General features: G+C 42.3%; 1 protein-coding gene across 1 annotated transcript in view; it reads left to right on the top strand.

Moving 5' to 3' along the window:
• Nucleotides 1-24244, top strand: part of LOC308294334 (uncharacterized protein) — a gene marked incomplete at its 5' end in the record, with an annotated part of 54682 nt that overhangs the window by 2525 nt on the left and 27913 nt on the right. Inside the window, 5 exons of the mRNA XM_080737063.1 lie at nt 3845-3918; nt 9587-9700; nt 10413-10597; nt 22379-22458; nt 23714-23854. Coding sequence (XP_080593189.1) covers nt 3845-3918; nt 9587-9700; nt 10413-10597; nt 22379-22458; nt 23714-23854 — 594 coding nt within the window. The remainder of the gene's footprint in view (nt 1-3844; nt 3919-9586; nt 9701-10412; nt 10598-22378; nt 22459-23713; nt 23855-24244) is intronic.

Below are 24244 nucleotides of genomic sequence, written 5' to 3'. Positions count from 1 at the left end.
TTCTCCACCGAAAAACACAAAGCATGGATTTCTTCTCTCACGAGTCATTCTCCCCGCACGCAGCCACGGTAACGGTAAAACTCCGTCACACTCTTGTAGACTACCTAATTTGGTTCAAACCAAAACATACTCCATTGGTGTGATTATAATTGCTCGTTTCATGTCGTGGCTGTTCCAACTCCATCACAGGCTGCTGCTGTGACGCTTCGCAACGACGATGCGATGCTGCCAGGCACGTGCACGCAGACATCAAACGGGGCTTGAGCCCCTGCCCTTTTAAGAGAGAATTGTCCACCAAAATGCCCTTTTAGAAATGTCAGCCCCTGCCTCTCTTAGCATTCTTTGCATGTCCCTGACCAACGCGGACCTGGCTGCACGACCGCGACTGTCTACAGTTTACAGTTTAGGCATTTAGCAGATGCTTTTAATCCAAAGCGACTTACAATAAGCAGATAACACAATATATAATATAAATATCACACTAATAAACAAGTTAATATGTCAGTACACCAACAGCAATATAACAATGCAAATGAAATAAATAATTAAAGAAAAAGGTTTCTTAAAAAAAAAGAAAAAAAAAAAAGATTAGAATAAACAGCTTCGAATTGCGAATGCTTCGAATTATTCGATATTTTTGAATATTCATTTCGGGCGAATATTCGAATGCTATTTTTGGCAAATTTTCACAGCCCTAATGGACCCCCATTTCAAAATATTTTGTTCCAGGGACCCCCAAAAGCAAAATTTGAGTTACAAACATTCGCTTTAAAAATACATATATTCAAAGATTTGCACCCATTTTCATGACTTTTCAAAAATAGCAGATCTACAAGCTCGTATATCTCCTACTTTTCCTATTTTTCAATAGTTAAAGCATTCAATTAATTCTTGGCCTAAATGGGTTAACTACTCTCTGGAGGGATGGAACGATGTGAAATGTCATGTCACGATTATTGTGTCAAAAATAATTGCGATTATTAACTTTTTCCCTGCCAGATGGTTTTGTGCCAGCAAAAGCACCTTACCTTTGCGATGATATAGACAAAGATGTATTCATTTTTTTTTAATTTTCTCCTTAAAGAGGTGTACCGTGGCTCTACCAGCAGTAGGGGGCAGCCTCATGCAAGAATTAATGTGAAAATGGTCTCAGATAGGCTCGCCTTTGTCAAGGCTGCTCAAGGCTGCTTAGTCGCTACAGAGCAATAGATCCAGAGATAATAACAAGGAAGAGTGTTGTGACTCCATTGATGCTAACGTCCAGTGGGATTTTGAGAGTACTTTTACGGGAGCTGTTTCAACGGTACACACCCGCGCGACCCCTCATCAGGTTACAGACATCAAACCAAGGTACAAAAGAACGAGCCAAAGAACGTACAATTGGCGTTCCGCCGCCGTCAAAAATGGGGCGAACGGGAACGTTCAAAGCGTTGATAGAGTTAACGATATCATCACGATAAAATATGCTTAACATTTTTAAATGAATCTTTTTGTTAACCTCTTGAATCCCCAGCATAACGGGGGGAACCGTTCTCCAACATGTTGTAACGCAACATGTTGTTAGGTTGTAGATCAATTTGTATCGAGTGAAATAAGAGTGTACCAAATACGTACTTTACTGGTCTGTTTTTCAAGATAAATATTGAAATACGATTATTGTGGTATTGTGGTATCACGATAAACGATAATAACAATTACAAGTATCGTCCCATCCCTACTCTTTGCAGTGGTGTCAGTTAAGCACTTGTGACATTAATGTTATTTTACCCCCAATTCGGGAACGATGCAATTCAAGTTGGGAATGCAAGCACTTCCCGGTTACCGTTAGAACCCATAATCAGCGTACCCGTTGCGTCTGTCTGTCTCTCTTTTATGCCCATATACAGTATAGTACAGTGTATTGTCTGTTACGATCCTTCCTTGAGGTTCCTTTCATTTGTTTTCCTGTTAAGGGTATTTTCTTTGGTGTTTTTCCTTGCCTGTTTGAATGTCCAAGCTTGTTTTGTGTTCCTTTTGTTAAATGTGGGCCTATAAAGCCCTTTGGGTGACTGTAACTGTGATTAAGGGCTATACAAAATAAACTTGACATGGGTTTTTCCCCGGTGGATTACTGATATATGTACCATATATAAATAAGGCTATAGTCCCTCCCGTAGCTGACCCCGGTTTGAATGCGAACCCAAGGCTCTTCACTGCATGTTATCAGATTTGGTATATAGTTACAGTACATTAGGGACGCTGGTGTGTAACCTACAAGAAGTAGGAGAAAATCAAATGGGTGGCTCAATTACAGCCAGCCATATTACCATATGAACCCTAGTAGTGTCTTCTATGTCCTGTTCTGACTTCTGTGCATGACATAATAGTCGAACATTCAGCGAAAATAGGTGAACAGTCTGCATATACAAGCTCACAACTTGGAAGATCAAGCTCACTTATTGCGCGAGCTTTGGTGAAGAGGGAAACGTGGAGGGGACCGAGTACATAGAGCTGTCACAATTATTACATAATCGTCTAATCGCAATTATTTTACATAATCGAGATTATTTTTCATAATCTTCATAATCGTTTACATGATGAAAAATGTTCATATATTTTTTCTAAAAGTCAAACATAGTGGAAATAGCAGATCTACAAGCTCACACGTGAGCTTGTAGATCGGTAATTGCCGGACTATAAGCCACAGCTTTTTCCCATGTTTTGAACCCTGCGGCATATACAATGATGCGGCTAATCTATGGATTTTTACCGGTAATACAGTTTTTTCCCACTAGGTGTCCTGCTTGACATGCCTGGCAAATATCCAGCATCTAAACCAAAGTGAAATCGAAAGTAAAAACGGCATGTAGGCACGGAGATTCGAGGCAGCAGAGCAGAGTGCAGACCTCAAAACTGTCATTATTTTCTTCAGACCAACAAATAAGGGACTAAAGGGATGTCTTTCAGCTCAAACAGCCTTCATCTGCGTTGTTGAGATGCAACCATGGATAATTAACTTTGATTGAGAGCACATGGTCTACTAGACAGGTTGTTTTGAATTAAAGCATGCATATACTCATGGAAGTAAAACTCTTCAATCAATCAAACCGTAGCTCTAGCAAGCCCCCCCAACCACCTACCACCAAGTAAGTGAGTGAAATTTGTGTGGACACCTGCGGCTTATAGTCCGGTGCGGCCTGTATATGTACACATTTGTTTTTTGTTCTAAATTTAGCTGGTGCGGCTTATATTCAGGTGCGGCTTATAGTTCGGCAATTACGGTTGGTTATGCGTCATATCTGCCATGTGCAACTTCAAAGCCTACAAGCCAAACAGGAATGTTATTGTCAACGACAGAAACAATTAAATCGTTAATCGCAATTATTTGACATAATCGCGATTATTTTTCGTCATAATCGTTTCCATGTTGAATTTTTTTATTTTTTAAGTCAAACATAGTGGAAATAGCAGATCTACAAGCTCACATGCGACACGTTGTGAGATTGTAGATCGGCGTATTTAGGTTATGTGTCATATCTGCCATGTGCAACTTCAAAGCCTACGAGCCAAACAGGAATGTTATTGTCAACGACAGAAACACAATTAAATCGTTAATCGCAATTATTTGAGTGACAATTAATCGTCATGTAAAATGTCATAATCGTGACAGCCCTACAGCTACAGATCCCTGGGGGAACCCTGTCAGCAAAGCATGGTTAAATTACTTGGAACGGAACACTGTTGTGGCAAAACGTGCAACACAACTGCATCCCTAATATCTTTGCTGTTTTCATCTATCTCACCAAGAAGCTTGTCATGTTACTGTTCTATTAAAACTATTGTGATTTTAAAACATTGATTCCAGGAGGATGGCCCCTATATGCCCCCCAGAGATGATGGTATTCTAAGGCGGCAAGTGGAGATCAGCAGGCCTGTCAGGTAAGCATGCTTTCTTCCTGTGATTTCCCACAGATGACCAACTTGACTAGGTGTTTATTAGTCTGGGATCACTTCACTTTTCGAGGTTTGATCCGGACGGGAGAGGAAACCACTTTACGTCATGTTGTAGTACTCAAAGGACTACAATTTGCCGGAACTATCAAACCAGATTCAGTTTTAACACAAAATAATTCCCCTGCGCTCAAGGACATACTTTTAGGGCCTACCTAATAATGTCCTTGATGCGGCTGTCCTTGAAAATTTGTTTGGGATATGCATCTTTTATTCCAACTCGTAGCGACTGGCAAGACTACACTAGGCTACTCGAGCATTATAATAGGGATTGGGGAAACAAACGGAGGGAGCCAAAACAAAGCGACGCCGCTTCTTTGGCTTGTGGTTTCCGCCTAGACCGGATCAAACCGCCCGTTGTTAACGATCACCAGGCTTTCCCTCAGAAAGCCTGGTGGGCGAGGTTAGGTGTTTATTATCAGCTTGATAGCTTCTTTTTGGGGTCATTCCGAGGATGCTGAATTGAGAGCTTTGTCAAGTTGTGCTATTTCTGTGTGGCTCCAACAAAAGTGCAAATGCAATGTTTGAAACGACCACTTGGGGGCAGCATATGCTCTATTTTACAATCATTATAATGAGTTGGAAATGGTCTGTCTGATACAATGAGTGTTATTTGTTCTCTAGTAAAGTAGCAGTTTGTGTCAAGTTCAGATAATCTCATTCTGCTCCAGTTTGGATTAGCTTTGTTCTTCTTTTCTGCATGCTAGTACTACTGTATACACACAGTATTTCAAGGCATCTTCTACATAAAGACTGTGGTTGTAAATTAGGTCTGGTCGACTAAATATATGGACAATGTGGACAAAATCAATTATCACAATAGTTTGGATCACAAAAAGAGTATTGTGATGATGTCAATTTTCTTTTTTAATTTTTCAAAACATTTCAACAATGGCAAAAAAAAGAAGAAAAAAAAGGATAATACAAGGCTTGAGTGATTACAAATCAAGAAAAGACAACTTTTGCCATATCACGATATTATGATATCCAATCTGGCCTCATATCACAATCTGTCCACAACTTTCCAACATCCCATCGTGCATTGCGCAGAAGTTGCACGGAGCTTCCGGCGCTGCAACCAAGTTTGATCTACAAGCTCACAACGGTTGCATCTGCGACGCGAGCTTGTATGTCTGCTGTTAACCGTAAGTGTGGTGCAAAACATTCTCCAGTAAATTCCCGCGGAAAGAGGTGGATATAATGTTGAAATATTTCCTAGCCCTACAGTAAATGTTAGAAATGGTTGTCTTGGGGTAAATATTCTGAGGGTCATTAACGTGCCTTTGCCCTGCTCTACTAGAGGTTGTTTGCCGCAGGAAGCTCGGCACCGCACACAACACTGCTAAATCCAGGGGTCTGTCTGTCCCATAAAATGCCAAGAAGGCTGTCTTGCCCCAGCCATTACAACATGCCAACAGCTCCTGGGCCAAGGCGCCCCCCCCCCCTCCCTACCTCCCTCCCCAGGAGTCACACAAGGCCAGAGACACCCAGGGACAAAGGGCACCAGTGTCTACTCACTGAGCCAAGGAGCCAAACCCCCGCACCAATACCAGCTGGGCTACTCCCTCTCAAATACCTACACACACACACACACACACACACACACACACACACACACACACACACACACACACACACACACACACACACACACACACACACACACACACCTCTTTAGACCAGGGGTCTTGCAACGTTTTCCAGGCCAAGGACCCCCTTAGCTAAGAGAGTGTTGAAGCAGGGATACACTTCATATTGTAGCTTGTTTGACGGCACTTTCATCATTGTTGAATTAATGTTGGTTTGTTTGTACAATATCTTATCTTTTAATATGTTGTATTGTTAATGTGTATTTCCAGACATTTAACCCATTCAGGCCGGGACCACATTTTGCTGTTTGGGAGGGGCTTACAGTACATGTACAGTATGTAGCAACATATTTGTTTTGTAGGCTAATTTCTGATTTAGCCCTATTCTATAGGTTAGGCCTAAATGCTAAAACCATCAATACTTTACCTTTGGCTCTGTACTCGGTCTGCTCTTTTTTCCTTCTACACCAAACTACTTTGCCTGAAAATGGCCGATCTACAAGCTCACAACTGTGAGCAATTGTGAGCTTGTAGATCTGCTGTTTTTGGCAGATTTTCCCCCAGAATATGGATAATAGGGTTCAAGTGGTTGCTGTAAAAGAAAAAGAAAATCTGTAGCAACTCTGAGGAACCCCTAGGGGTCCCAGACCCCCTGTTGAAGACCCCTGCCTTAGAACTATCTATTCCCTCCTCTGTCTGTCGTTTCTGACCAATATATTGTATATATCATGGTGTGAAATTGGCCCTATGACCATCATTGCAGATGTTCCACAATGTACTGCAATGCAGGGTCTTTCGCATCAAAGCCTTACTCCAATGGCTAAGAGAAGGCATTCTGCAGAGAGCTTTGTATCCGAATGTCAAAGTTGTACATCACAGGACACTGATGATGGCAAAATCTCGATATTTCGATGTCCCGCTGTTTCGAATCCCCAGTACTCCAGTTAGGGTAAGGGTTAGGTTTAGAGTTAGGGTTAAGGTTTAGACTTATTCACCAGGTGAGCATTCACCTGCGACGGCAGGTTAGCGTTCACCCGCGATTCGGACTACTGGCCGCCGTCGGCAGGTTAACGTTCACCCATGACAGCAGGTTAGCATTCACCCGCGATTCAGACTACTGGCTGCTCAAAACAACGGCACATCGAAACACCAGTACGCGACTACGCGCCCCCTCATGATGATACATGTGTGCGAACGAACATGACTGTGTGCTGCTGTATCTTTGCACCAGGAATAGCAACTTGTTACAACGCTGGAGCCCAAAGGAGCCCCATCATGGTTTAGTTTGGGGAAGTCTTATGCTCGGGTTTCAGTTAGCGCTTGTGGTTCGAGAGACGCCGCAGACGGCCTCACCTCACCACCTTCTGAAGTGACAGGAATCATTGGGCAGGAGGTCTTTGGAGGGCGTCCTCTTGCACTTGGTGTCGTTGTGAGCCATGTGCAAAAGAGTCCCCAACGCCTTTCCGCATGCACTCACTCCTCACGCTACAAGTTAGAGTTAAAGGTGGATGTACCAAGTGATTGTTATACCAAAAGAAACGAAACGATTATACCAAACGAAAACAATTTAAGTAGGGGAATCATTTTGGAGGCGTTCTTGGGTTTCTCCGTGGGTAATATCCGCACTGGACCAGATCAGAAAACCCCAAAAGAAGTTGATCCCAGACTAGTGAGGCTACTCTTAATTTAATCTAAGGGGGATACTTACAGTAACCCATTAATACCTACAAACCTGTAAACCCTAATATTCTGCCAAAAGAAATCGCAGAATATTATGGTTTGCATATGCCGGGGTTCATGTGGTCATAGACCAACAGAACCTATGCACTGAATTAATCTTTGTTTGAATGTATGTCTGTCTGTCTGTCTGTCTGTCTGTCTGTCTGTCTGTTGCTGATTAAGACAGACAGAGGCGAGAAATGGATAGTTCAGTCTGCTCCGTTGTGGAACGGTTGACCTCTGATGATAAATGCCACATGAGATGGACAACGGGAGCCCTATTAAGTTAGCGCTACTATTGCACAAGATAGTCACTTAGAAGTCCCTCAAAAGTTTCTTTGCTGAACTAAGCCTTTCCTAGGTTGAACGTTGCTTTTGTAAACCATCATTTTGCTCAATGACCTCAGGCAACTTGAAGCATGGCCGCACTATTTTGTCATTGGGTCTTTATCAAACAAAAAGCAAGGAACAAGTTTGCTGCAATTTCCATAGGTTTTGCTTTACTTTTGCTCCATTTAGGGCCCAGGGATAATGTTGAGCTTCAGGTGCTTTTCCAAGTGATTGCTCGGGGGCTTAAAGTTTATGTGCCGTTTTGTTTTCAGTGCTCAGAAGATACTGCATAAATCTCTGCCATATTTAGAAACTATCATTTTGTCTTGTGTTTTTTTTTGTGTGTGTGTCAAATGTTTAACCTAAAGTGCTTGATTTGTGCTCCACCATCATGTCAACCGCCTGTATGTACAATGTATAGCAATTCCTTTTCTTTCCATAGCCGTGTGATGTTAGTTTAGCAGGGCCACTGAAGTCTTACGATGGCAGTTAAGTTTATTTGGCAAAAGGCAAGCAGAGCCATGGCTACTTCAAACAGGCCATGCGTCGTAAAAGCTGTAGGCCTTGTTAGGACTGCTCTTTGTTTTGGATGTGGCTTTAAGTTCAGGAAGAGTTCATGACAACCAGGTGTCTATTCATTTATACCTTTGCTCGGCACTAAACAGCATGTCGTTCAGGCTCAGGCATTCAGTCAAGAAAAAAAGAAACCAACAATTACTTTGCTAAATACTGTACTGAGATTGCATTTATACAGCATATCACTGTCAGGCAGAAACCTTGTATCTCCATGTTTTACCTTTTTATCGGTTTGTATTCTTTTCATAATGAAATGCTAATGATCATCTTTTAACCACTTAAGTCCGATTTTATACTTTTTTGAAAGCTTGTGCCAATGTCCAAATTAGGGATTAAGTCTGTCTGTACGTTTGTATAAATACTTAACCAATGAAAGTATCAACAAGAGGTTTTCACTATAACTACCGTACATTACATTGGATCCACAATAAGTACAATAAGTTAAAACACAATACCAATTGGTATTATTAAAGGAGAGAGATAATGGATCGATATTAAGTTTCCTAACCTTTTGTGCGTAGTTTTAAAGTAGTTATGTGCCTAAGCCATAGATTAAGTATTTTCTGAATCAGAAGACTGAATGCACGAAGCTAGGCCAACACTTTGGCAGCAAAGCTAACTGAAATGAATGACGGTGCAGGAGTGCAATTTCCTTTTTGTCACCCCATACATCACAACTTTTTGCCTTTATAGGCCTTTCCCAAAAATAACATTAAATTATGCCAAGGGTACATGTCACTAGGAAATATATGTTTGCTTTCATGAATATGACTCAATATTGAGTGTTTAGTTGAGTAGCTTTTGGACGACAACGAGACAGCAGAGAATATACAGTTTGCTGCTGCCGGATAAAAACAATATATCATTTATTTTCTTTATTTAACCTCCCCCTCAAAATTAACACTTTTGTTGCCCTCCGTCTCCAGAGCATATTATTTATACTTGTATGTGATCATAATGGGCAAAGACATTAAGATTCTGAAAGCCCTCAAATTGTCACGCAATTGAGACATTAAATTGTGGAATTAGGGTGTTCATTCACACACAGGACAGCTATTAAGTACAGTCATAATTCACTGCATTCTTGCCCATGTTTATAACAATTTGTTCCACTTACCACAGAGGCAGTATTTCTTTTAATGCATAGGTGTTGTTACCTTAAAGAGTTAATACATACCTCTGAGCTGTTGACATAATTACCTGTGCAACAGGTCTGTTGTCATTGGTTTTTCTTTCGATTCCTTGGCCCTTCAAAGAGGAATACATCTCTGGCGTTTCTCGCCCTGCACTCCTACACGTTATCATGGTTAGAATTGCAAGATAATGAACATCATCGACCCAGCAAAACATTTGTTCTGATTTGTTTCCGTGATGTTTGGCAGGGACAGACCCGGTCCGTATGTCAGCAGCAGAGGTCAAGGGTTAAGCCCTCTCATGGTGTCACGCATGTCAGACAGAGGAGACAACAAGCCATCACATCCACACACACCCCGGGGGTATGTATGCTCTTCTGTTAAATAACCCATTTAGGGTGGGTTATTATTTTATGCTTTAACTATTAAAAAACAGCGGGTCTACAAGCTCCTGCCGCGCTGCGAGCTTGTAAATCTGCTATTTTTGAAAAATCGTGAACATTTGAATTTTTACACGATTTTGACACGATTCTATAAGTGTCTTCTAAATCCTTCTAAGGTTTTTTGAAAAACACGTTTCTACATCAGTGGTTCTCAAACTCTTTCATGTTAACGACCCCTAGAATTATATGTATTTGGCCGCCGACCCCATCTCAAAATATTTTGTATCAGGGACCCCACAGAAGCAAATATTTGAGTTACAAATGTCCTCTTTAAAAATGAGATATTCAAAGATTTGCACAAATTCTCATGATTTTTCAAAAATAGCAGATCTACAAGCTCGCAGCGCGGCACTCGGTGCCGCGCTGTGAGCTTGTATATCTGCTATTTTTCAATAGTTAAAGCATTCAATAATTCGAGGCCTAAATGGAATAAGTGTTAAATTGCTTCATATCCTCCAGCTCTTGATTAAAGGGAAAATACATTTTCATACCGATTGTATCCAATCCTTTGTACACAGCCATGATAGTACCGTGTACAAAAGATAGCGAGCGAAAACGAAACATCGGCCGGTGATGGCGACTAGACGGTCCTAGATTTGCATCAGTTCTCATGTTGCTTTGTGTCCCCCCAGGGACGACTACGACGACAACCAATGGAGAGAGAGAGAGTTTTTAAACACGTCCCGCGAGCGCTCTCCTCCCAGTAGGAGGGAAGCCCAGACGTCCGTCCCACTGGCCCGTTCGGCCTCCGGCAGCAGGAGTTACACCCCCGAGAGGGACACGGGCTCCTACACCTACCAGCAGCTCCAGCAGAGACGTAAGAGCTCTTTCATCTAGCGCAGCAGGGGTCTTCAACGTTTCTTTCAGCCCAAGGACCCCCTTAGATGAGAGAGACATGAAGCAGGGACTCCCCCCACTACATATTGGATTCATGTTCAATGTGTATTTTCAGACATTTAAGCTCTTAAATGTTAAATACTTTCTAAACTTGGTTGGCTTTTTTTCCCCCTGTACCCACAAACCTCTTCGCCGAAAATAGCCGATCTACAAGCTCATGTCGCGTTGTGAGCTTGTAGATCTGCTCTTTTCGTCTGATGTTCCCCTCAGAATAGGGATGAGAGGGTACAAGTGGTTAATATAAAAAATAAGGTCCCTATCATGCAAAGATTTTGCGGCCACCCCTGCAGTATCTCGGAGAACCCCCTAGGGGTCCTAGACCTCCTGTCTAAGACCCCTGATCTTGCGAAAAGCGTTGCATTAAGGCAGCTCTTAACCGCGCCGACGTCGGCGACGGAAGAAGGCGGAAAGCGCCTGCTGCCGACAGGGAGCCATCGGGAGCTTGTCGGCAAGTAGCCTCGGAAACCCAGACTTCTTTTGGCGATCGGAAGAAAAAGAAGCCTGGGCGATCGCGTTATGATCACTGTTGTATGAAGTGTAGAATTTCCCTAACCAATCAGAGTGCAGAGAGCGTCGTACCAAATGTGTTGACGTCATGACGCACCAGCGTTCTCTGCGCTGAGCAGAAGAGCAGAGGGGGGTGGGGGGAGGAGAACACATGCTATTGGCTGGAGACTTGCGGAGAGACTCACCGCGCCCGCCCATCTGCCTACACTAAACTGTCCGCGTTAGGTTAGAGTGGTCGGCAAGAGACGCTTGCCATCGATAAAGCTGTCGGGACCCGTTGATGAAAACTGGAAATGTTCAGTCTTGCCTTCTTTTTCTTGTAGTTGGTAGAATTGAGAGAGGTGGAGAGTGGACCTTTAATTTGCTACTGCTGCAGAACCAAGCCTAAATAAGCCAGAGATATTTTCCAGTTGCACATTTGAACTACACACCATATTATCAATCTCAACTCTCAATTCTTATACCAATCGATCAGCTCCAAAGCAAAGCTAGTGCTAAATGCTTTTGTTTGTGGCTGAAACGGGGCTGAAAGTGTGTTGCCACATCCTACATATAATTTTAGAGAGAGGTCAGTCACTCAGTCACTCAGTCACAAAATGCATTATACTGCAGTGACCAATACAGCCCAGTAGAGGGCGGAATCATTCCACAACAAAAAGAAAAGAAAGGAGAGGATAAAAACAACGGGTAAGGTCTAGTTTGACAGATTCTGTGAGTCACAGTGAAACAAGCAAACTGGTCTATGAAAACAAGCCCAAAAGAAGCGACCATTTTCACTACTTTAGCCCTATTACATGAGCTTTTTTTTGTATAATCTTGAAAGCAAGACCCACATAAGCAACTACACTTCGGAAAATACAGACTGCCAGTCTGAAGGTTTTGAAAGAGTTTCTTGTAGTCTCTTTGTGGAGTCACCTTTAGGCTGCTAGATCAGTGGTTCCCAGACTGGGTTCCCCAATTAATTTGGGGGGAGGGGGGTCGAATGCAACATTGTTTTCTCACTCAACAGTAAATAAACCAACATACAGTATAAGTGTAATGCCTACAATCCCAAGTGCTTGTCAGGGTGGGTGGTTCCCAGTTTCACGCAAGGATAACAAAAATAGCTCATCAATAACCTCACAATACATTGTGGTGTGATGTGATGTGATCACCTATTTTTGTTATTGTCACTATTTTTGACATTTTTTAAAATGTTGATTATTTTAATTTAAATCGATTATCTTTCTATAATCGATTAAATTGATTCGTTTGATTAACTTCAGAGATTTTCAACCGGCGATAAGCATTGCATGTGTCTTATAGATCTGTTCTTGTCGTGTATAAATTGCGTTTAAATTAAGCTTAATGAGTTTTAAAAAAACAACATATTCATTTTATTTATGTGTTAGCTGTCGTTGTTTTGACTATTTATTTATTTATTTATCTTCCAGGTTATGAAGAATCTTTAGGCCATAATATAGACCGGGGTAAGTTTATAAACTCGGAAACTCTCTCTTGGCTTTCAGATTAGCCAATTGGTCCCTTTTGTCCTTCTATAATTATTAGATAATTTAATTATTATTCTTGTAAGTATAACATACCCTAACCCTAACCTCACAAACTAACCCTAACTAGTAACCTTAACCCTAACCCTAACCTCACAGAAATACTGCCTAAACCTGACCTCAAAACTCCGTCTGCCTGGGCGAAACACCTGGGAAAGACATCCTCGTGTGTCCCTGAACTCTGTGACTCCCTGTGATTGGCTGCGACCCGAGAAAGCTGAGAAAGCATGTCTAAGTGTGGAATCGCTACAGTAGCACTTTGCATTTTCTTCTGGTCTAAGCAGAAAAATGGCATCAGTGAAAAGAGGGTTGTACGTGAAAGTGTGCGCATTATGCAGAATAGGAGGAAGAAGGGAGACAATGGGCTCCATGCACAGCATGCCATATTGGAAAATAAATTTGGCCTCTTCCTTACTTCCTTCACAGGTGTTACCAATGATGCTAATTAAGGCTCTTGTTGCATTCTGGCCAGAGTCAGGGTACTGATATTGTGCATTGTTGGCTTGGCTCCCTGGAAAGACTCTTGCTACACCAGTAGGTCTCAATTGTGGTCCAGGGACCCTCATGGTTCCTTACAGAGTCCAATTCATGTCCTCAACTGTCAGCTTATGCCAAACAATGCCAAACAGTCATCCGTTTTCCCTCTGTTCCCTTTCTTACTAAAGGGTGACTTAATTAAAAAAAACGAGCTTGTAGACCTACTGTATATCAGCTGTTATCGTGCGCAATGCTGTTACGGGGTTGAAGTAGCTACAGTATGTGGAGTGGAGTGTCTTCTCTTCTTCTCTCTCTCTCTCTCTTATATGAAATCTATAGGCTGAAGAGCCCTGGGTTAGAGTGCATGTTCAATAATGTCTCTCACTTGACGGGAAAAATAGCGCCTTTCTGACTGCTTATTTCATAAACTATCTCCCAAGAATCGCATTTTATCAGTGAATGGAAACAGGCAAAATGGACCCAACCTCTCTCTCTCTCTCTCTCTCTCTCTCTCTCTCTCTCTCTCTCTCTCTCTCTCTCTCTGGGACATCCGATTCGGATCTCCGTGCCGTCGGATTTTCAGGCCATCGGAATATCGAGATTTAGCCATCCTGTAAGTCTGAAAGACCATGTCAGTAAAAGTTTCAAAGAATCCGAAATGGACCCGTCCTTAAGCAAAGCATCTGCTGTGTGAGACTCGTGCACTGTGAGAGCCCAGGATGTGCTGGAACATGTTAAGATGCTAATTACACTCAAGCAGCAGCACACTTGCTGGGAAAAGGATAGCCTTGTTTTTTTTTTTTATTGCGGTGGCTTTGGATTCAAGGTCTGACCTCTCCTTGGTGTGAAAGTAGCGTGCACACTGACGGAACAGATGTCTTCACAGGCACACACCACCGCCAGTCGGTTTGTAAAGCTTTTTCTGTTCTGTGAGTCTTCAGATGTTCTATCCAAAGCAGGGAGTTCACAAGGTGTTCCATGCCAAGGACCCCCAAATATCAATAGGCTCTGGGTGCAACCCCCGAATGGAAAATGGTGGGGTTCCCGGTAAAATCTCGCTCTTTCGAACAACCATCATTTCGACCGGAGGGTTAGCGACTCACCCCACGGAGGTTAAGGTTAGGGTAAGGGTTAGAGTTGGGTGTCGAAAAGATGACATGTAGAAACAGCGAAGCTATCCCGGGGGTTCCCAGATGACAGTGAAGTGGCAATTTAAGGACTTTTAAGAACTTTTTAATATCTCAAAAAGAAAAGAAAAAGACTGATACTGCATCAAAAGTAATCATCAAGGCCCGGGAGGCTGGCCTAGCGGTCCAGGCTCCTGGGCTCATTGCCTGACAGGGTGTCATGGGTTAGAGTCCCGATTCCGATGACCTTTGTCTTTCCCGTCTCTCTCTCCCCATATCCTGTCTGTATACTGTATACTATCAATATACAACATAGACATGTGAAAGCCACGCAAATATATTTAAAAAGAATTAAATTAAAAGGAATAACTATAGGCCTACTATAAATACTGGTCAAACTTTGGCCAAATTGTCAAATAATATAAGAAACAAAGAAGCAATCATTTTGAAAATAGTTGATCTACAACAGCTTGTTGATCGCCTTTTCACAATATTTATCTGTTTACCACTACTAGTTAATTAAAGCCAAATTGGTCAATTAGCTCTTTTAGTGGGGTCTGATCTGAGATTACCGTATATTTCCAAATAGTAGCCGGGGCGTTTAATTTGCTAAATGGATTTGAACCCCCGGCGTTTAAAAGAAATGGGCAGGTACTATTGCGATTCTATGGTAAAGTGACTTCATTTCTAAGAAGAATACACACTACACGTACACATGGGAGTAGGGCTGTCACAATTATTACATAATCGTCCAATCGCAATTATTTGACATAATCGCAAATATTTTGTCATAATCGTCATAATCGTGAACGTTGAAAAATGTTCATACATTTTCAAACACTTTCAGAAATAGTGGTAATAGCAGATCTACAAGCTCACAACACGTCGCATTGCGATGCGTTGTGAGCTTGTAGATCCGCTGTTTCCACTATAAGTAGAAAGTTGTCAAATATGTCAGTAATTTCTTTGTATATTTAGGTTATGTGTCATATTTGCCATGTGAAACTTCAAAGCCTAAAAGCCGAACAGAAATGTAATTATCAACGACAAAAACACAATTCAATCGTTAATCGCAATTATTTGAGTGACAATTAATGGTCATGTAAAATGTCAAATCGTGACAGCCCTACATGGGAGTGGCTTTTACCCCCTCCATAATATTCATAATAATAACTAGTAAGATGCCTCAGTGAAGTGGACATCAGGGGTGTGGACTTCAGGGATCTCCATATATGGGCATAAAAGGGATTGTTCCCCCTGGCATCACAGGGATCTCTCTAAAGGGCCATTTATAGTTACGTATGGTTGATTTTGTGTACGTTTGGGGGCGAGACAGTACGTACGGTAATTGCGTTGACATTCATACTACCGTATGGTCTCTGTGTTATAAAGCCTATATGTACATACTATATCCACTAGATGGCACCCAAATGCATCTTCCCAATGAGCAAATGCTACATGCTACATACATAGCGCCTACATTGTTGACAGAGAGGTTTATAGACACCCTTGGAGGATACACTCGGATTGAACGACACTAACCATCGGCGCTAGTCACTGTGCTGTCTGGGTATAATATAAAAAGGACTGGAGAATGGATGAGCGTGAATGGATGAACGTGGACACATGCCGTTGCGACCGCCTAGAGCGCAGTGTCAAGGGGGGGCGCCGCCGACAGTTAATGAGCCACGGTAGCCACCCAAACCGACCCAAAACTGCAAAAATCGCGTGCACGGGAGTGGAGAGAGACGCATTCGAGAGAGCTCAGCTGGTAGAGAGCGCTGATTAGGCTGACATGCGGGTCTGCGTCCTGGCCTGTTCACTGTTCAGCGTGTACTTGTGATTTTTTTGTTTGTTTTTTTACTTCCTCCTACGAAATGGATACAAGAAAAAAAGACGAAACATTTCTCCCTCTACATTTCTCCCGCCACGGGTAGTTCATGTGTACGTACGTTCTTATCGGTTTTTATCCGTCGGGTTGAGTGTTGTCCGTAAGGTTACGGAGACAATCAATTACGTCCGGACGGCCGGAGGAACCGGATTAAATCACTTCTACATCCGTTTCTTGTGTATTCCTGCGGTCCTTAAGTACTACTATGCATGGTACTTTACAGGGCATCATTAATATTGATGACATCAGGGAACTGGGCATAAAAGGGATTCTGTTAGTGTGGCATCACAGTGAAGCCAGAGCGTGTTGTCAGAGCGGCAAACCCATTCTGGTAGAGTGGTTCTCCTGACATCACAATGACATCAGAGCTTGATGTAGAGCGGAAAACCCATTCTGGTAGAGTGGTTCTCCTGACATCACAGTGACATCAGAGCATGATGTCAGAGCGGCAAACCTATAGACCGTAAAAATGTGTACACATCTCGTCTACACAGACACGGACAAGCTGTGACGTTTCTCATAGTAAACTGCTAAATGTAAATGTACTATTAAAAGCATGAACCAAACCAAAGATTCTGAGCATGTCATAATAAGGTGAAAATAGCAGATCAGCTGGCTTGTTGTGACACATTGTGAGCTTGTAGATCGGCTAATTTCTGTGAAGAGATTTGGCGCCCTATCTTGCACCTTACCCCTTATGCCTAAATGTTTTTTCATTTTCTCTACATTTTCCGACAGGATGAAATGTTATCCAATGGATAAGTCAGACCTTGGCATTCTCGTTCATGGCTGCCATATGTCCTTTTTAAAAACCCTGGTTAAGAAACCAGACAATTGTGGATGTAGAGGAGGCATATTTGGAGCAGTCATCCGTCATGGCTCAGTGCGAAGCAGACTGGCAGCGCAGCGTGCCTCTGTGTGCCCGATAAGAAAAGAATGCAGACTGTGTTTGCCCTATTGAACAGCTGTCTGTTTGAAGTGCTACCTCAGATTGAATAGCCTCAGATGTGTGTGTGTGCGTGCGCGTGTGTGTGTGTGTGTGTGTGTGTGTGTGTGTGTGTGTGTGTGTGTGTGTGGTCTGTGTGTGTGTGTGTGTGTGTGTGTGTGTGTGTGTGTGTGTGTGTGTGTGTGTGTGTGTGTGTGTGTGTGTGTGTGTGTGTGTGTGTGTGTGTTTGTGTGTGCAGGGGCGTCACAAGGGGTAGGAAAGTGGGACTGAGTTACTGGGGCCCAAGGTGGAGGGGCCCTAATAACTTTATCTATTGAAAAATAGCAGATATACAAGCTCACAGCGCGGCACCGAGTGCTGCGCTGCGAGCTTGTAGATCTGCTATTTTTGAAAAGTTGTGAAAATGTGTGAAAATCTTTGAATATATGTATTTTTTAAGCGAACATTTCTAACTCAAATTTTGCTTCTGGGGGTCCCTGGAACTAAATATTTTGAGATCGGGGTCCGTGGCCAAATACATATCATCTTGGGGGTCCTTGACATAGGTTTCTTGCACACATTTTCACGATTTTTCAAAAACTAGCCCTTACCCGTTCAAAGATATGAGCTCCGAAATGATGTGCAGTGTGTGGGTTATGGGATGTGCTTGCATGCTAATATGTAGGAGCATCAATGTAAGAAATACCCGTTCCATTTAACGGCTACAGAGATACTGTGTACCGATCTGCATGATTTTTGGACAACATCTGTAACAGGGCCAGAACCCCCCCCCCCCTGCACACACACACACACACCCCCCCCCCCCCCCCCGTGTGTGTGTGGGTTTGTGTGTGGTTGTGCATGGCCTGAACAACAGCGCCCCTCCCTTAACATGTGTGGTCACAAAAGGTACTGTAGGCTAAATAGATATAGATACACCATAAAAATGCTAATATACAGCATACGATTTGTGAAAGTGACAAACGGGCTTCACAGTTATGTCAGGTGTGTTCATATGCTGATGGTGATGCGATTTCAGATCAATTGCTCCAGCCACCGAGGAGAAACGCTGTGACAGACAGACACTCACTCACTCACTCACTCACTCACTCACTCACTCACTCACTCAGACATTCGCAAAATTATAGTATAGATAGCAGATATACAAGCTCGCAGCGCGGCACTCGGTGCCGCGCTGTGAGCTTGTATATCTGCTATTTTTCAATAGTTAACATTCATGTGGGGCCCGCAGTGAATCCTTGTACCCAGGGCCCAGAATTTGGTGTGACCCCCCTGTGTGTGTGTGTGTGTGTGTGTGTGTGTGTGTGCAAGCCTGTTGCCATTGCCAACTTGCCACATGCTGTATTGTGTGTTACAAACGCTTGAATCATAAAATATTCGTTTTAACGGAACAAAGCCATAAACTAAATTGACAATTGCCTTTCTTTAGCTATCAGCAGTCAGGCAGATCTCCGTTTTCTAAGCTTCATTACACATTGGGGTTTCAATATGGACCCCCTGTATTGCATGATGAGCTATAAATAAACGTCTGTTCGTATAATCTTTCATGGGTTTCACGGTTCTCTGCTCATCATTGATTTGCAATTCATGACCAACTGCTGCGGTACATTTTCCATTAATCATTTTGAATTACGCGTCTTGGTATTTTCGCTACAGACTGGGTGCGTGTGGAAGCCTGGCAAGCATGGGTGGGAATACACCATGCATGTATATTTGATCAGATTTGTCTTTACCAGGCAAACAAACTTGTTCTTCATGTTAATAATTAAAAAAATGTTGTGCTCTTGACTCGAGACCTGCCAATTAGTGGGCCAGGCATGATCTGCCAAGTGCTGCATGATGATCAAACTTTTCAGTTTTCATCTGGCCTGGATTTGAATTACCTTTTTTAATCTTAGATTGTATACAATTGCACTGCACATTTTCTGTCCGTGGAAAAGTTCCACTGGGGTGTCTCACAAACCTGACAGCACTATTATTGGTTTTAAAAAAAGAACCCAAAAAAATCACAACTCTACAAGTGTTTTTAATTCCACCTTGGCTCAGTCAGGGCTCATCACCATGGGAGATCCCTCTTAAATAAAAACAAACATCTGCAGCCTTGCAATATTTGCTATTTTTTATAGACATTTCAGAGCCAGCAGAGTACAGTTCTTCAGTTTAGTCACAGCTGAACGTCTTAACGACCACCAACCATTGTGCGGTATGGACTCCAGTGAGCGAGTAAACAAAACAACAAAAAAAGGCAATTTATAACTTTTCAACAACAGCCTCATAGCGTCTCGTCCTCTCCATTGTTCACTGTGCTGTACAAGCGGCAAGTAAATAATTGCTCGTGGCTCCCAGCAGATAATAAATGATTGTTCCTTAATGTGTTTTTCTGCTAAAATGAAACAATGCCGTGGGCGGACGGCACTGATGTGTTCTTCATTAGGATTGCCCTCTCTTTTAACCCACTTAAACAAGCATCAGTGTCATTTTGGATTTGGATCCACTTTTAACTATTATTTAATACTTTTGGCCATTCAAAAATAGCAGATATACAAGCTCAGAGCGCGCCACTTCATGCCACGTGAACTTGTAAATCTGCAGTTTTTGGAAAAATCTTGAATTTTTTAACTTGAATCATTGCTTCTAGGGCGGGGGGGTTCCCTTGGAACAAAATAATTATAATTCTGGGGGTCCTTGACCAACACTTTTCTAGGGAGACCTGCTGTGATTGGCCAGTGGTCGCTGTGATCGACAGTAACGTTTTTTGTAACTTATGCCTGAACCTAACCTTAACCCTACCTCAGTAAATCTATGCCTAAACCTAACCTTAGCCCAAACCCTAACCTCACTACAACTATACCTAAACCTTAACCCTAACCTTTAACCACAGTAAAAGTATGCCTGATGGCAGGAAGCCAATCAGACTAGTAAGGCAGGTCTACCCTAGGGCGTTGGTGGAATCCATAATGATTTTTTTTTTCTTTTTTCAGAAAACTGTTTCTTTAAGAAGGCATTTGTTACTATGAAAAGCTCCACCGGCTGTCTCTCCGTGTGTCCGTCACGTCACGTCACACTTTTGTCCCTACTCTTATCTCCGCCACCGTTGGCCCTATCAATGCCAAACTTTGCACACACATTCCTTGAATGGCAAATCACAACCTCCGCTCATTTCTCACATAACCCTCTTCTAGCACCACCATCAGGCCGATTTTTGCAAAACACATTTTTGGACACTGCTCCTACAGATTTTGGCCTAAAATCACGCAAAGCATACACAATATCTCTAAAGTCATGTCATCAACATGGCTCTGTCCCATTTCCCAGGTGTAATTCTGCTTGAGCATACTATATTGTTACAGCCGTGAGCCTTCAGTAAGCACTTTATTTTTAAAATGTGAACGTTTGTGTAGACTTACGTGTGGCTAAACTGCTGTACACCATGTGGACCCATGAGGGTCATGAGATACTACCGTCATGTTTCGGGGGCTAGAGAAACAGTATCAACTCAATCAACTTTAACGTCATTATCATTTATCACCGGTCCGAAACAGGAGTTTTCATGTACTGCACGATAAGACTGTATTAAAGTAGCAGCAGTTCAAATAGACCAACAAATGAATGAATATACGGTCGGGGTACTAAACGTGCGGCATCTGAAACAAGCCAGTCCAGCAGCCGTCAACACATCAGCTGATCAACATCAGATCAATGCAGATTAGTACATTTGTTTGTTGTCTCCACCAGCCGAAGGCTTGGGGGAGAGTATGTTTTCCCCTCCGTCCGTCCGTGTGTCCGTCCGTGTGTCCGTCCGTGTGTCCGTGTGTCCGTCCGTGCGTCCTCGCAGTTTGTGTGCAGCTAAGCTCAGTCACTGTTGGCCCGGTCGCTGCCAAAGTGAGCACACACATTCCCTGGATGCCAATCTAGAACCTCTGCCCTACATTTTTCAAATGGGCTTTTTCTAGCGCCACCTAGTGGCCGATGTTCGCAAGACACATTTCTGTGCACTACTCTTACAGATTTTGTCCAAAAATCCTACAAATCGGTAGGCAGTATCTCGACAGTCATGTGATCGACACGGATCTGTCCGATTTTGCATATTCCATCCTGATTGGCTAAAATTGGCTTCCAAAGTTTGTAGGATTGAGACGTTTTGAACAAAATGCCTCAAATCCCAAACGCAAAGTGCAATTATCATGAAATCGCGCACACACGTTCCCACTAGGCCGAGGAAGAAATGCCACTTAATTTTTTTTAAATCAGCCTCATGGTGGCGCTATAACAGGCCGATTTGTGGTTTTACCTATAACTCCATCGATCAGTTTCAAACTTTGTAAGCGCACTCCCTAGAGGCTAAAGATAAACCCTTTGCCCTGCATTTTTTTTCATCAGCCTTTTATAGCGCCACCTTTGGGCAGACTTATGTAAAACACATTTTTGGATATTACTCCTTGAGATTTTATCCAAAAATCACGCAAATCGGTACACAGTATCTCTATAGTCATGTGATCAAGTCCGATCCGTCTGATATTTCATATTCCATCCTGATTGGCTAATATTAGCTTCCAAAGTTTGCAGGATTGCTCCGTTTTTGAACAAAATGCTTCAAATCATCAACGCAGCTTGCGATTACCGTGACATTTGCCACACATATTCCCACTACGTCAAGGAACAAATGCTACCTTTTTTCACATTGGCCTGTTATAGCGCCACCAGCAGGTAGAGTTTAGCAAAACACATTTTTGGAACACAATGCTTCAAATCATGCATGCAGCGTCCGATTTCCATGAAAGATCTATGGTGAAGAACACATGCCACCCTTTTTACATTGGCCTATTATACAGTAGCACCACCGGGACACACGGCCTGGTGGAGACCTGTGCTCGGATAATCGGAAGAGCACTGCTTCTAGTTTTATATGATTTGCACCTTTGTTACAATTACGGCGATCAGTAGTCTGTTTATTGCCATTACCTGGGTGGTAAGCGAAGGGCTAATTTCATTAATACATCTATGAAATTCCATAAATTAGAAAACAAATGTTTCAATTTCTCTTGTGGATCTCGAGCTGAAGAGTTTGGGAACCACTGGGTTACACTAAAGGGAGGGGGGAGAAAACTTTCCCCTTGTTAAAAAAGCCTCTGTTTACCATGAACATCTGTGGGTGATTGTGTGTTGGTTTTGACTAAATGTGGTGTGTCTGACTGTCTCCGTACAGAGAACCCCAGAGTGCCAGCCACTCATACTCCCAGTGGTTCAGCAGCTGGCTCTCCTCCTCGCAGCTCCATGGCTGTTCAGGTGAGACCAGGGCTTGTTCTCAGTGGTGGAAAAAAATACTCAAATGTTGGTAAAAGTACCAACACTGCCATGTAGAAATAGAAGGTACAAGTGAATGTCCAGAATTCAAGACATGCTTTAGTAAAAGTAGAAAATGATTGGCATCAAAATGTTCTTACAAAAGTAAAAGTGCAAAATGATTTGAAAATAGCAGATATACAAGCTCACAACACGTCACATTGTGAGCTTGTAGATAAGCTATTTTCAAATAGCCATGGTATAAAATAGGGCTAAATTGGTTTATATTTTATAATATCATAATTTATATCTGCAAAGTAACTGGTAACTAAAGTTTTCAAATAATTGTACTGGAGTAAAAGTACAATATTTGTAAAAGTATTGGAAATTGGAAATACTCAAGTAAGAACAAATACCACCATTGTACTTGAGTACATTACTTAAGTAAAAGTACTTAGTCACTAAGTCACTTATTCTTTCTGAAAGCGTTGTTTACCAGCATGGCTGCTTCTGTCACAAGAATGCTTCATGCTCAAGTATGAATGCAGTGGTAAGGCCCGATGCATACTCCACATTTAGAGCTGAATTTATTTCAGTTCGGCTCTGTCTAAACTACAATATGGCGTCATTCAGAGGGGAGGCGGGTACCGTCGTTCGGTGCCACCAAGATTTTGGGAACCAAACCGAAATAAATTCGGCTCTAAAAGTGGAGTATGTCTCGGCCCTTAGTCATCTGAAATGACTACAGTCAGTCCCAGAACGAGTTTTCAAATGTATAAAATGTATTTTTAAAAATCTTTTGAAAAAAGCAGATCTGCAAGCTCAATGTGACAAATTGTGAGTGTATATAAGGCTGAAGTGGTTAATGTATGTTTTGGCATAATAATTAAAATCCACAAAGTAACTAGTAATCAAAGTGTTCAAATTATTGTAGTGGAGTAAAAGTACAAAATCTACCTCTGAGTTGTAGTGGAGTATAAGTAAAAGTACAGCAAATTGGAAATACTCCAGTAAAGTAAAAATACCCTATACTTTTGTAGAGTACTTGAGTAAATGTACTTAGTTACTTTTACCACTGATGTAATGTTTACTGTAGACCTGCTGCATGCATGACGAAGCATTTTAACACAACACCAGTGACAGTAAAGATGTCCCCGACCCAAAGTCTGCTTGCAGACTTTGAAATCAGAGCCCATTTCTAAACCAGGTGACCTGAGCTCTCTTGACCCTTGAACTTTAACCTTTGTGGTCCCGCCAGGAGGACCTCCCCGCATCTGTAAAAGAACCAGAGGACGACGTGATGGTGGTGGGCAGCACGGAGCCCAAGCTGACACCCCAGGAGGACCTGAAGGCCCGTAGAGCCAAGGCCATAACAGCTAAAGCTTTTGAAATCGAGAAGGTAAAGGTCTTTGCGACCTTCTTGACTGTACTCTCTTTCAATGTTGTTTTTGATAGTAAATTTTGATTTAGTTTTAGTCATAGTCTTTTGAATAAAATTTCATTATTGTCATAATTTAGTCACCTGAAAAGTTTTAGTTTTAGTCTAATTTTAGTCGACTAAATATCATAAGATTTTTGGCGACTAAATCTACAGTTGATTTAGTCAACTAAAATGTATTTTGACAGGCCTTGATGGTATCGTAATGACTGATTTTACACTTGATTGCGTGCTGAAAATAGCCGATCTACAAGCTCGGCTATTTTCAGTGCGCAACACCTGAGAGCAACCAAACATATAATGACTCTCTTCTCCACTAGTCCCAACGTTTTAGTCTGGTTTTTATTTTGT

Source organism: Nannobrachium achirus (genome assembly GCF_963921795.1).
Source record: "Nannobrachium achirus genome assembly, chromosome: 11".
Classification (NCBI taxonomy): domain Eukaryota; kingdom Metazoa; phylum Chordata; class Actinopteri; order Myctophiformes; family Myctophidae; genus Nannobrachium; species Nannobrachium achirus.
This window is presented reverse-complemented; position numbering and strand designations above follow the sequence as displayed.